The 14,645-nt window shown below is 37.2% G+C and overlaps 1 protein-coding gene across 1 annotated transcript in view; it reads right to left on the bottom strand.

Moving 5' to 3' along the window:
- Positions 1–10,732, bottom strand: part of CTAGE5 (CTAGE family, member 5) — a 75,853-nt gene extending 65,121 nt beyond the window's left edge. The window contains 2 exon segments of the mRNA XM_008584332.1: positions 2,158–2,289; positions 10,494–10,732. Of these exon segments, the coding sequence (XP_008582554.1) occupies positions 2,158–2,289; positions 10,494–10,556 (195 nt within the window). The 5' untranslated portion in view covers positions 10,557–10,732.
- Between the last annotated feature and the right edge of the window lie 3,913 nt (positions 10,733–14,645).

Raw genomic sequence — 14,645 nt, 5'->3', positions numbered from 1 at the left:
TACAATACACATTAAACAGAAGACCATGGAAAGGAAAAAGACATCAACTATAACTCAAAAGAAAGTTGTATGCCTATATGAAGATCAGATAAAAAAGAATTTACAACAAAAGCATCACTAGAGTTACTGAGGGTCACTAAATATTGATAAGGTTCTATTCACCAAGAAAATATAGCAATTCTAAATATACCAATAACCTCACGTAAAGCAAGAATTGACAGAAAAACAGAAAGTGATAAATCCATCATAACAGTCTTCATTCTTGATAGATGAAGGAAATTAAAAAAAGATTAATAAAACATAATACACAAACACCACAGATAGTCAATTAGGCAAGCTTGACCTAATGGAAGGATATAGAATAATATACATGTATCTGCTTTCAACAATAATTAACGGAATAGAATAATGAGTGCAGAAAAGGTACAGAATGAGTACAAGCTATGGCCACTGCCCCAAGGCCCCAGCAGGGTCCTAAGGCATGGAGCAGGCGGAAGCTGAACCCAGCCGCACTAGGTAAAGAGCACACCAAAACACCACTTCCACGCAGGCAGTTGTCAGGGCTGCCGCAAAAGCAGCTCCTCTCTATAGAAGCAATCAAACACACTGTGCAGAAGCACACCAGACTCTCAACTGCACTAACAGAAGGAGAGGCACCAGTGGAGACCAAAAAAACAAAAAAAGAAGAGGTCCTCTCTCTCCACAAAGCACACTCCAGAGTAACAGAAGAAGAATCTGATTTACAATAATAGGGGAGGACGTTACAAAAAATATTTTTTGTAACAACGAATATGCTAATAAAAAATAAATTAAAAAATAAATAAATAAATAAAATGTGGCATGGCAGATTCAGTAAATGGAGCAGGAAAATAGTTATTCCTTGGGGAAAAAAATTATACTGAATCCCTACAAAAAATTAACTCAAGATGGATCAAGGACTTGAATGTTAAAAGCAAAATTTTTAAATTAAGAATTTCTGTTCAGCAGAAAAAAATTCCGAAGAAAAATGAAAAGATTTTTCATACTGGGGCATTTGCAATACACATAACGAACAAAGATAGCATCCAGAATATATAAAGAACTCCAATAATTAATTAATAATAAACTACTCAGAAAAATTGGCAAAAGACATAAACAAATATTTCCAAGAACAACAAATACATATGGCTAGTAAATTTATTAAATCTCATTAGTGATCAGGGAAATTTATATCAAGACTGTGATAAGTACCATTTAATACCCAAAAATGGCAAAATTCAAGAATTTCAACAAGAAGTGTTGGAGAAAACATGAACCGAATGGATCTCTAGGGTTTCTTATACACTGCTGGTAGGAGTGCAAACTGCTACAGACAGTTTGGAAAAGATTTTGGCATTACCTCTTAAAAGTAGAACTTCTACAAAACATATAATCTAGTAGTCTTATACCTAGGTATATTCCCAAGAGAAACGCTTACAAATATACAGCAGGAGACATGTATAAGAATATACACAGCAGTACTGTTTTTAATAGAAGAAGCCTGAAAACAACCCAAAGGCCATTAAACTGTATAAACTACAGTATATTCTTATAATTTAATATTCTAGAAGAGTCAAAATGGAAAGAACCATAACCCATTCAAAAATATGTATGAATCTTAACAATATAGGATAGAGTAAAAAAAGTTCCAAAGAAGACATATGGCATGATATAAACTAAAATTACATACTATACTTTTGGAGGATAGATGTAAATATGACCCCCCCACTCCCAATTTTACATGCATGGGAATAATCAACACAGGATCCAGAACAGGGTTACCTCTAGTGCAGGGAGGCAGGGAAATGAAATGAGGGAAGATCACCTAAATGTAAGTGACAGTCAATGTTAAGTGACACATTCACAGATGTTTAGTATGCTGTTAAAAACAAACATAGATCAAAATAAATAAGAAGAAATAAAGGTAAAGTTTTAGTATTAGTGAAGAATACTTCTACAAAGAAATTCTTAAAAATTTTTATACTGAAAAAAATTCAGTTTCTAGTAGCAACACATTAACATGAGTAACCCACATAACTACAACCTAACTTCTTTCCTTAAAATAACAAATGTTTCTCATATTACTTGTTCAACCTAAAGCATAATGAATATTCTCTTAGAATAACATTGGTTACTTACCGATTGAAAACATCTCCACGAAAACAAGAGAAAAATAAAAAATCCAGTAATAGCCGCACATATCACCAATTCCCATGGAAAACCATAGAGATTAGGACCTTGCCTCAGATCTTCAGGCAATGCTGCCACAATCTTCAAGACAAAGAAAATTAAGTCCTTAAAAATGCACTTTTGATAAAATATTGATTGAAAACATAGGTACAAGTTTAGATGGTCCACTCTTTTCAGGAAATGGGCTGCCAGACTGACACCAAACAGAAGGTATCAGAGTATATTTTTCTGGCAACTTTCAACCACTATCGCACTAAGTGACGAAGCACAGCAGGGGTGAAATGCAATAGTTTCCAAACTGGAGTTCTACTGAGTGCCGCAAAGCTTCCAAGGATGAGAACAAGAAAGAAAGCCAAAGAAAATAGCCAAGCACCTGGGATTCAGGTGCTCTTACCCTGATTTCAACCAGTTTAGGTTTTATCTGTAGAGTATACTAGGTTCCACATAAGATTTCCCTACAGGAAAAAATAAAATGGATCTGCGGCTCAAAAAAAAAAAAAAAAAGAAAGATAAGTTTGAAAACCGGGCCGGTCTGTGGCTCACTCGGGAGAGTGCGGTGCTAACACCAAGGCCACGGGTTCGGATCCCATATAGGGATGGCCGGTTTGCTCACTGGGTGAGTGTGGTGCTGACACCACCAAGTCAAGGGTTAAGATCCCCTTACCGGTCATCTTTTTTTTTTAAAAAAAAAAAAAGCTTGAAAACCACTGATAGGGTTCTGGGTTTGGAATTTGAATCCTTCCTCTTCATCTCTGTGAGTCCCTTCCTTCTCTTATCTGTAATGAGAATAATGCTATTTGGACATGCAGGACAGGTACTCCATAAAGGGTAACTACTCCTATTATTTCTCCTCCAAAGACCATTATCTTATAACCATGGCCTTTCCACATTACTTCTCTCTCCAGCAGGTCATCAGCTCAACAAAGCAAGACTTTTGCAGCTGCTTCTTTATTTTACCTTTCTCTGGGTCAGCTCATTGCTCATCTCACCCAATTGGGTTATTCTGTTCTTTGTTACCAGACTTCAGATATTACTCATCACAAAGAAAGGAGAAAAGCAAGGGGAAAAGAGAAAAATACCTTTTTCCGATCAACCTGAAGTAAGATCAGGTTTGATTCCTTCCAGGCTTCAACCCAAAACATCTATAGCAAATCTCCCTTCTTAGGCCATTTCTGCCTGGAAAAGCACCCTTTAATAGTTACTCTCCCCAAAGTCTTTTTTATAACTCTAGTCCACACGTACACTCCTTCCAAGTTACTATCTATAGTTCATTAATCTGTATCAAATAAACCTAATTATACTTTTTTGGAAAAAAAAAAAATCCCTTTACCCCAATCTCTGCTTCTGCCTCTTCCTACATTACCCCAGTAATGTAGTAATTACCAGTTCACAGAATTGTGGTATCACAAAGTCAATCAATAATTAAAATATTTATTTTTGCCTCTGGGAAAAAAAGAGGGAATTCAATACACAATACTGGGTAGAAAAGAAGTTTTCTTCACAATTTACATATTCTCCAAACATCTTGCTTTTGGCTAACTTATTCAACACCTGTGATGCATACTACTTCAAAAATCTAATAATATGATTTCTTTACAACACCATACACTTTAAATGACAATTCTAAAAGCATCTCTCATATCAAACATGTAATTATCTTTTTAGTACAGTGATATTTCTTAGACTCGATAGTATTTCATTAGCTCTTCTATTCTAAAGGAGATGGTAAATTCCAGGCTTAAAGCCTTAAGGCTGGTTGGATCTGATGGACTGAGGAAAAGCAATGAATCTAAATTTAAAGGATTCACCTCAAATCCATTGCTCTGGTCTTAATTATTTTGGCTTTCTCATGGGGATTTTTCACCCTTAATTTTAACTACAACGTAACACCTTATCTCACAAAAATACAGAAAGAATAACCAAACTTATCAAACATCAACAAATATAATGCAATACAGAATTATATGTGATTTGGTAAACTGGTAAAGTTTAAGAGTGATGGGTAACCCTCCATGAGTTACCCTCTATAAAATTTGATAGTGATTAGTCACAGAATACTTAAAACTTATTCCCTTCCCAAAACATGACTACTATGAATTTCAAGACCAAGTATCTTTAAAAAATCAACTAATCAAGCTGACATAATATACTGAGATTAAATTAAAATTGTTTTTCATCATCTCAAATAAACATGATATATATTAATAAAGAAAACAATAGAATGTCATTGTACAGACTCTTAAGATACCTGATTATAATGCAAACTTATATGAAGGTACACCTCTCCAAGATACAAACTTGAAAATAATTTCCCCTTTACACATTAGTCATGCTAAACAATTGAGGATTTTTTCCTGCACTTAACTGTAAATCCACAAAAAGTTTCAAAGAAAAACAAGTTCATTCATTACTCATAAACAAGTTCGATGAAGATTATTTTTAATATGCCTCTTAATTTTCTTAGGACTTTATTTTATATAAATGTAAACTGGTTACCATTTTTTTGAAATCTCCCTTTAAAATGGGATCAAAAGAGACTTAGATTCAATTGGTCTAAAAAGAGCTAAAACAGAATGTTAATTCAGTCTGAACAAGGAGAAATTGGATCTGTAAAACGAATAATTATCTCACAAGAAGCTGTTAATATTCATCATTCATTCATTCATCCATTCATTATTTCCACATTTATTCACAAGTTATATCCCAAACACATTTTTTAACATACTTTCCTTTCGATTTTATCCATTTTCATGATTTAGCTACCACTTTAATGATAATTCATTGATGATTTTAATGATAATAATCTGTGATTCCAGCTCTAAGTTTTATGATACCCACTTATTGGATAAATCTAATTGGATGTCCTGGAGAGGTCACTGTACAGAAGGACCATCTGCTACAGTCTGTGTTCTACTGAAGTGGGGAAACCTCTTGCAAATTGTTATAGTATTCCTTGATATGGGGAGAGAGGTAGGTCTAGCTGCTATGTAGTATTGTTCAAGTTTCCTATATCCTTACTGCTCTTCTGTCTAGTTGTTCTATCCACCATTGAAAATGGGATCTTGTTGTGGGATACTGCAAAAGCAGTATTAAGGGGAAATTTATTGCATTAAATGCTTACCTCAGAAAAATGGAAAGATGGCAAGTGAACAACCTAACACTGCATCTTAAAGAACTAGAAAAACAAGAACAATCCAAACCTAAAGTTAGCAGAAGGAAAGAAATCATCAAGATCAGAGCAAAACTTAACGAAATTGAAACCCAAAAAACAATACAAAAGATCAACAAATCAAAAAGTTGGTTTTTTGAAAAGATAAATAAAATCGACAAACCACTAGCATGGCTAACAAAAAAAAGAAGAGAGAAGATTCAAATAACAAAAATTAGAAATGAAAAAGGTGATATTACAACCGACCCAAATGAAATACAAGAAATCATCCGAGACTACTATAAACAGCTATACGCCAACAAGTTCGAAAACCTGGAGGAAATGGATAAATTCCTGGACTCACACAAGCTTCCAAAATTAAACCAAGAAGATATAGAAAACTTGAATAGGCCAATAACAATAAAGGAGATTGAAGATGTTATCAAAAAGCTCCCAAAAAAGAAAAGCCCAGGACCAGACGGATTCACAGCAGAATTTTACCAAACATTCAAAGAAGAAATGACACCGATTCTATACAAACTATTCCAAAAGATTGAAACAGAAGCAAAGCTTCCAAACACATTCTACGAAGCAAACATCATCCTGATACCAAAACCAGATAAAGATATAACCAAGAAAGAAAACTACAAAGCCATTTTCTTTGAGTTATAGGGAGATCTGACATGCCGGGCAGAACATTCCTGAAAAACAGTGTGTTACCAACCCCTCACCATTAGGCTGTTATAGTAGGTCTATGAAGTGCATGTCATATTATTTAAATTATTAAAAAGTATTAGAAATTATTTCAGATATGCAAAAAAATAACCATGCTGTTTTGGTTATTATAGCTTTGTAGTATAGTTTAAAGTCAGGTAGAGTAATACCTCCAGCTTTATTTTTTTTGCTCAGCATTGCTTTGGCTATTCGTGGTCTTTTGTTATTCCAGATAAATGACTGAATAGTTCTTTCCATGTCAGAGAAAAATGTCATAGGAATTTTAACGGGGATTGCATTAAATTTGTAGATAACTTTGGGTAGTATAGTCATTTTCACTATATTCATTCTTCCAATCCAGGAGCATGGGATGTCTTTCCATCTTCTTGTATCCTCTCTAATTTCTCTCAGGAGTGGTTTATAGTTCTCGTTATAGAGATTTTTCACATCCTTAGTTAGTTCAATTCCTAAGTATTTTATTTTTTTGGCGGCTATTGTGAATGGGCAGGCTTTCTTGATTTCTCTTTCTGCTTGTTCACTATTGGTGAAAAGAAATGCTACTGATTTTTGTGTGTTGATTTTATATCCTGCTACTGTGCTGAACTCTTTTATCACCTCTAAGAATTTTTTAATAGATGATTTGGGCTGTTCAATATACAGGATCATGTCATCTGCAAACAGGGACAGTTTGACTTCATCCATTCCAATCTGGATGCCCTTTATTTCCTTCTCAATTCTGATTGCTCTGGCTAATACTTCCAAAACTATGTTGAATAGGAGTGGTGAGAGTGGGCATCCTTGTCTGGTTCCTGTTCTTAAAGGAAAAGCTTTCAGTTTTTCCCCATTCAGGATGATATTGGCAGTGGGTTTATTATATATGGCTTTGATTATGTTGAGATACTTTCCATCTATACCTAATTTATAAAGGGTCTTTATCATGAATGAGTGTTTTTTTGAAGTTGTTACAACAAGCAAACGGAAAGGACATTCTTGGGGGGGAGGGGAGAGAGGGAGGAGGGAGGGAGGTGTCGTCGGAGAAGGGCCATAATAATCATATACATTGTATATTGACAAAATAAAAGTTTAACAAAAATAAATAAATAAATAAAATGGGATCTTGAAGTCCCCAATTATTATTGTTAAATAGTCTATTATTCTCTTTAATTCTGTCAGGCTTTACTTCAGGTATTTGGGGGCTATGTTAGATACAATATGATTATAATTGTTACATCCTGATGGATTGAGCCTCATATGTCTCCTTTGTCTTTAGTAATAATTTTTGTCTTGAAGTTTATTTTTGCAGTCACTCCAGCTGTCCTTTGGTTACTGTTTGCATAGAATATCTTCTTTCATCCCTTTACTTTCAACCTGCATATGTCTTTAAATCTAAAATGTCTTTTATAGAAGGCATGTAGTTGTATCATTTTTTGTCCATTCTGCTAAATGATAAATTGGACTTAATCAAAATTGAAAACTTTTGTGCTTCAAAGGACACCATCAAGAAAATGAAAACACAACCCACAGAATGAGAAAAAATATTTGCAGGGCCGGCCTGTGGCTCACTCGGGAGAGTGCGGTGCTGATAACACCAAGGCCCCGGGTTCGGATCCCACATAGGGATGGCCGGTTCGCTCACTGGCTGAGCGTGGTGCTGACAACACCAAGTCAAGGGTTAAGATCCCCTTACCGGTCATCTTTAAAAAAAAAAAAGAAGAAATATTTGCAAATCATATATCTCATAAGGGTCTAGTACCCCAAATGTATAAAGAACTACTATGACTCAACAATTAAAAAACAACCCACTTTTTTAAACGGGCAAAAGGAAATGGATATTTCTCCAAAAAAGATATACAAATAGCCTATAAGCACAGGTAAAGATGCTCAAAATTACGAGTCATTAGGAAAATGCAAATGAAAACCACAATAAGGTACCACTGGACACTCACTAGGGCGGCTAATTTTAAAAATTGAGAAAATATATATCACAAGTGTTGGAGAGGATATGGAAAACTGGAATCATCATAAACTGCTGATGGGGATATAAAATGGTGCAGCCTCTACAGAAAACAATTTGGCAATTTCTTAAAAAGTTAAACATGTGGTGAATACGAATCAACAATTCTACTCCTGAGTATATACTCAAAAGAACTGAAAACATATATTCATATAAAAACTTGTACACATAGTAGCATTATTCATAATAGCCAAAAAGGTATTAACAACCCCAATGTCTATAAACCATAACATAAATATGGTATATCCACACAACAGAATATTTTTCAGCCATAAAAAGGAATGGCACACTATTACATGCTACAACATGGCTGAACATTGAACACGCTAAGCGAAAGAAGGAATACACAAAAGGCCACATATTGCATGACTCTATTTATATGAAATGTCCAGAACAGACATTTTCATAGAGACAGAAATTAGATTATGGTTGTAAAGGGATTAGGTGGAAGGGAGAATTGGGACTGCTAATAGGTATAGGGTTTCTTTTTGGGGGTGATGAAAATGTTCTGGAACTGTGGTGATACTTGCACAACAGTGAATATACGAAAAACCACTGAATTGAACACTATAAAAGGGCGGGCGAACTTTATGTGAATATATCTCAATTTAAAAATCAATTAAATAATTTTTAAAGCTAAAAAAATAAATAAAAACCAGAGCAATCTTGTGTCATCCTAGCCCCCAGGCCAGTGTGGTAAGGATGGTGGCATTTAAGAAGAAAAAAAAAAAATCCAGGTAAAGATGTTGTTCACCGTACTAGGGAAAATTGTGGCAAAATCTGGCTGCCCCTCTCCATGTATCTCTCCATTGACTGTCCCATAAAAACTAAGTTTTCACTATTTTTGCTTTTAGTGAAGAAAGGGAAATACATGCAACTAAAATTATGTCTCACCCCATGTTTCTCGTCTTATATACCCTAAGTGAATAGTTACGTAGCCATAGCCAGAAACCTGGGAGTCATTCTAAATTCCTTCTCTCTCACCCTTCGTATCCAATCAGTAATATATCATACCCATTGTAGCTTTCAGCTCCTAAACATTTCCCCATTCAGTACCTCTTCTCTATCCTTACTACTCTGCCATCTCTCCCTTAAGCCCTGTTTCGTTTTGTTTCCTTGACATCTAACCTACATGCTACTAATCAAGAAGATCTACCTAAACCAAAAATCTAACAGCCCAAAAGCCTTCAACAGCTGTTCTGCACCTACAGCCTTTGGAATTTACTTATGTCTCCAGCAAGCATCATTGCATATCACCTCCTGAGCCCACTTTATACTCTAAGTAATACAGCTTCTACTTCCCAACACACACCATGCTGTTTCATGCCTCCTCTGCTTAAACTATTTGCTGAGCATGGAAAGATGTTCCTAACCAAGAAAATGTAACCTCTCCTACCCATCAATTTCCCTAGCATTCTGTGTGTATGTTTCAGTCAGCACTTCAGTTTCTACTTTTTTTGTCTTCTCTCCTTTTACAGACAGCATAATGCTAGTTGCCAAAACTGTCTTAAGTTCATTTAGAATTTCTACAGAGCTATCCTTTACACACACACACACACAGTGTATACATATATACACTATGGTTGAAAAAAATGAATGAAAAGCAAGGCAACAGTACTTTTTAATTCACACAGCAAGAAAACATAACCATAACTGCCTCAGTATTTAGATGGTCTTTTTAAAACGTTAATACCGTTTTTAAAAAAACAGCGACATAAACGCCCCTAAACATGTCAACAGAGACAGCTATAAACGCTGAAGGAGAAAAATCTCTGCAACCTGATTATAAACTGGACCTGAAAAAATTTTTGAACAGTGAGAGTTTTCTATCTCTAGACTTTACATTAACACGACCTCCTACATTAACAAGACACAGATGGAAGCGAAGAACAATCTCACTTACTATAAAGCATCTCAAAAGGACATTCTTTATGGAAAGAAAATGCAGAATTAGAATCCCACCTCCCCGCTCAAGCTTGGGTGTCCTTTCAAGAAAACAAGAAGTTTCATCACTAAACGGAACTCATTTCCGAGGATCAGTACTCAAGTTTCTCACAGTTGGAAGAACCATGTGTCAATGACTCCTGCTCAAAATAAATAACATAACGGGAAGGCTAATTCGTTTTAGGAATCGGGAAACATTTACCATATGTTTGCAAAGTCCAGCTTAAGCAAATGCCTTCTTCACCTTCCTGATCTCCAGCTCCCTTTCCACCACACGAAAAACCACCCAAGCACCCTACGAACCTGGTCACTGCCTCGGACACAGGCCGGAGCCCGGTGGCAGGTGAGGACTGGCTGGCTTCGGAATCTCCGACCACTGCAGCTCAGACCCCAAAGCCAAAGTCTGCTGCTTCCTATCCCCGGCGGCCCCCAGGGCCACGTAACCCTGATCGCGCCCTGACTCACCCTGTGTAGCTTTTCTAGGACCAGCCCCAAGTACGGCTGAGGGGCAGCCCTGAGCACCTCCATGGCGCCAAGGCTGCTTTGGCTGTGGCTGCGGCAGCCACGGCTTGGCCAGGCCACAACCAGCAGCTGAGAAAGCACTGCGTTCTGTCGGGAACGCGAACCAGCCCCGGCGACAGCAGCAGACCACTGCGCAGCCGGCTGTGCGGGGAGCCGGGCAGCACTGGCGCCAACAGGCCTCAGGCGCCGCGATGCAGACCCTGGTAACCTAGGCCCCTTTGTTACGTTTTGCTTACGTAACACAGGTCTGAGCCCGCCCCGCACGAGCCTGTGACGCACCCTTTCCTCGCCACCCCTCCCCTCGGCTTGGTACCGGCCGGGCGGCCGTGGAGAGGCGGGGAGGCGCGAGCCGCGGTGAACTTCCCCTCCTCCTCCGCTGGAGCTTCGTAGACGTGTCCTAGTTGTTCGTTCTTAAAGGGGCCGACGCACTACCTGGCGAACCACCCACCCCTCCAAGTCGAGGGGCTCGGGGCTGGTGAATGGGATTCGACCTCAGGCTCTGCGAGATGGTGTGGGCTGCAGGGCTCAAAGACCAGGACTTTGGCCCAGGACCCCTCGCCTCGGATGGCCACAGGTGGAAGCTTCTCCCGGGGGCCCCACGGCGCGCCCCCTTCGGCCTAGGGGCCAGCACCAGTCACGTCCCCAACCACCAGAGCTTTCCACTCTCAGCCCCTCTAGAGCTTGCTATCTGCGCCTGATGGAAGCCCTGACGGCGTCGTACCCCGAGGGACCCTGCTGGCCCGGAGAAGCCGTCTGCCGCCTTCATTCCAGTCTGAAAATGGCCTACGGGGCACGCGCCGGTGGGCCCTGCCAACCGTGTCCGGACTTTGGATTTTGGACAGGAAGGCAGCCATAGTCTGGTCAAAGTTTAACCTCTCCCAAAGAATATCGATCTGGTATCCTCTGCCGAGTGGAGGGCTCCGGGGGTCTACTCACTTACCTGAGTGACCTGGGCACTCACTAGGCAGAACTATCCTAAACTCCTTGAGCTCCTAGTTACCCAAATGCTAAATCAAACCCGGGTGAACCTGGGGCCAGCGCGTGCTGTTTTCCTCTGAGAAGAGGAGCTAAAAGTAGCAACTTGTTCTCTAAATTTAGGGCTGGATTTGTTTGTGGGAGACGGTTTTAGCTGACATAAGGGTAAGGGGTAACCCATCACTTACATACAGGTATATGTCTTTCTTCCCATCATAATCATTCTCATCAAATTCTGCCTTCTAATTCAAGTCTTCAGTGAAGCAACTCAAAAAGGTGTGGATACCTCTTCCTAAACAAATCCCCCAAGAAAACTCAATAATGAACAAAATCTTAAATAGTTAAGAATTTTCCCAAATGAAAGCTTTTGCAGCAACAAAACCGTTATATCATTATAAATAAAAAACAGGCCCAAGTTTACAGCAAGCGATTTTTCGTGACAAAAATGCGGCCTAGTGTTTCCAAACTCAAATTGCTATCTCTCCTTGCCACATCAGCCTGAGGAGTTTCAGGAACTGCCAGTATCAGAGAGTAGCAGAAATTGCTTAATAATTCTCCATCTTTAAGGTATTACACAACCTTCATATACATATTGGACAGTGTAAACTTAAATTACATTATGCGAATAATTATTAAAATCAAAACAGAAGCATAATCAAAATTTTACATTTAGAATTTCAAAGACTCTTAAAACAACAAATGTCTTGATTAGATCATTGTATTACTCAATAAAATTCTAACATGAGTCTGAACATTTTCAGGGGATTTCAGAATCATTTGCAGCTGTTAGGACTTGTGAGAAAAAAAAAAATCCCTTTGCCTTCCCTAAGTCAGCCTTTGCCCTTTTCCAATTTTCAATAATTACCATTCCAAATATTAGAAACATAGGTTAGGGACAAAATAATGAATGAAGTGTAAAATGAAAAATCCAAGTTTCCCCCATAACAAAAACACAGTAAAGCTCAACAAATTTGAAGTGCGAAATTCCAAACCTGATTTCTTTTCTATACACTTAATAGTCATATAGAAACTTACCTCTTCCTCCAAATCTTTCAGTTCCATTTCTTAAAAAGCTCATGTTAAAATATCATAACATGTAAATAAAGTTCTGCTAAGCACCTCATATCCTTGAGAAAGATTTCAGGTTCTAATATATCCTGCACTATTCTGTTTCCACGTTGTGATCCTGTTTTGACACTTGTGTGGTAAAGGGGTGCTACAGGTGGAGTTGTGACTACCAACCCATAATCTAATTTCATGGACCTCACTCTTTACTAAATATATATATATACACACATATATATGGATGTATATATTTTAATATATGTATCACTACCCTCTTAAAGTCAACAATTGGAAAGAAAAATCCTGAATTTGTAACTGATAAAAACTAAATTGAATGCTTTACTCTATAGTCTATTCATATAGAGTACCTGATTTCAGCCACATGAAAGATGTTCAAAGATTATAGACTTGAAATTTTACTGTCTTAAATAGGACCTGCTTTGAAGGAGATGGAGAACAAATGCTGTTAGTGTTTGTGACAGCTACTAGAAAACATCCAAGAACACTGGAAACATGCTAACCTGTAAACTTTATCCACAGCCTAGGCACTGATTTCCCTTATGAAGGGCCCTGTTGCAAAACTGTAAGTACTGGTTACTCCCATTTAATTAAACAGGCAGTGTCACAGGCTATAAGATCTAGTCCTTTGGATGAAAATCAAACAAAATAGTTGAGACTCTTCATTCTCCATACTCGTGATATAAGAATTGTTCTCAACATATTGAACAAGAGCTGGGCAATTTCCATTGTTTATTCCACGTATAAATTAAGCATTTTAGTTAAAAATATATGAATGTTAGAACTCAAAGAGGCTCCTCAGTTGTGAAATAAAGTAGATAAAAAAGTGGCATTCATGCCTATTACTTGAATAATACAAAGAAAGTATATTCTGTACAAAATCTACTTGAAATTAACAGTGAATTGAAATAATTACCTGAACATTTAAGCAAGAAGAAAAGGAAACCCTTTCACCTAAATTTAACTGGAAAATTGCTCAAATTTTCCATTTACTGCAGTTATTCAAATCTATATTATGGGTCCTTAATAGATTCATTCAGATTGTTAGAATTCTAGATCTGGCAGGTACTCTTCAGAACATTTAGTCCAAGGATTATGAATTTAAAGCCGTATAGAGGCCAAGAAGTTGAAATAAATGTAGAGAATTGAAGAGTGCATATCTATGTAAGTAAGTACTTATTCAGCATGAGCTTCTTGTTGCCATATAAGAATGGGAGATTATATAATATAGTCTTCAGCTTTTTCAAGAGAACCCAGGAATTCAGAATTTTATATGAACTCACCTTATAAATGTTGAAAACTGATTCATAATTTTCTTAAACAATGCATAAGCCAGTTTTGACCAGCAGCCTATAATCTAGTCTCCGCTTCTGATATTAGAGTTTTAAAACTGAGACTCCTTCCCCAAAGAATAAGTGACTTTCCAAGATCGCAAGATAATTAACATAAATTTTAATTCAATATTTTCATGTCTGAAAAATTTCAACCAAAATGGTTCAAGTAAAATGTATTGACTATGTTTACTGAGTCCACAAAAACAGCATACTTAGTATAGACTATTAAATAAACACTTTAGGTAGAGGCAGATATGTACTGATTAGTAAATTACATTTTCAATTCTGTAACTTCACTAGTATAATTTGCAGGAGAGGGGATTAAGAGGTGGGGGTATGTCAGCAGGACATACCAATAAGTAGAATTAATTCCATAGGGAGTTAAAAGTTTTATTATGACTATTTTTACAAATATCATTAAATTAGTTTTTCTTTTCTCCTAACCTGGAGCAGACTTTTGACTAACATTTTAATCAACATCTTCAAGACCAAATCATAGAGAGAATATTAATGACTTCTCTAGGCTTATTTATCATGTAACGTCAACTCTCTGAAATCCTGGCAAAAGAATAAAGTGAAAAAGAGGCCTCTGGAAGCAAAACAATGTATGTTATTTATTAAGCCCAGTTTTCAGAAAGACTCATCACAGTCAGTGGCACCACCATCTTTTGGTCACCCTAGCTAAAAACCTTACAACAGTTAT

This window comes from Galeopterus variegatus, unplaced genomic scaffold (assembly GCF_000696425.1).
Source record: "Galeopterus variegatus unplaced genomic scaffold, G_variegatus-3.0.2 Scaffold3227, whole genome shotgun sequence".
In the NCBI taxonomy this organism is placed as follows: Eukaryota; Metazoa; Chordata; class Mammalia; order Dermoptera; family Cynocephalidae; genus Galeopterus; species Galeopterus variegatus.
The sequence above is the reverse complement of the archived record's forward strand: the minus strand, read 5'-3'. Positions and strand labels throughout refer to the sequence as shown.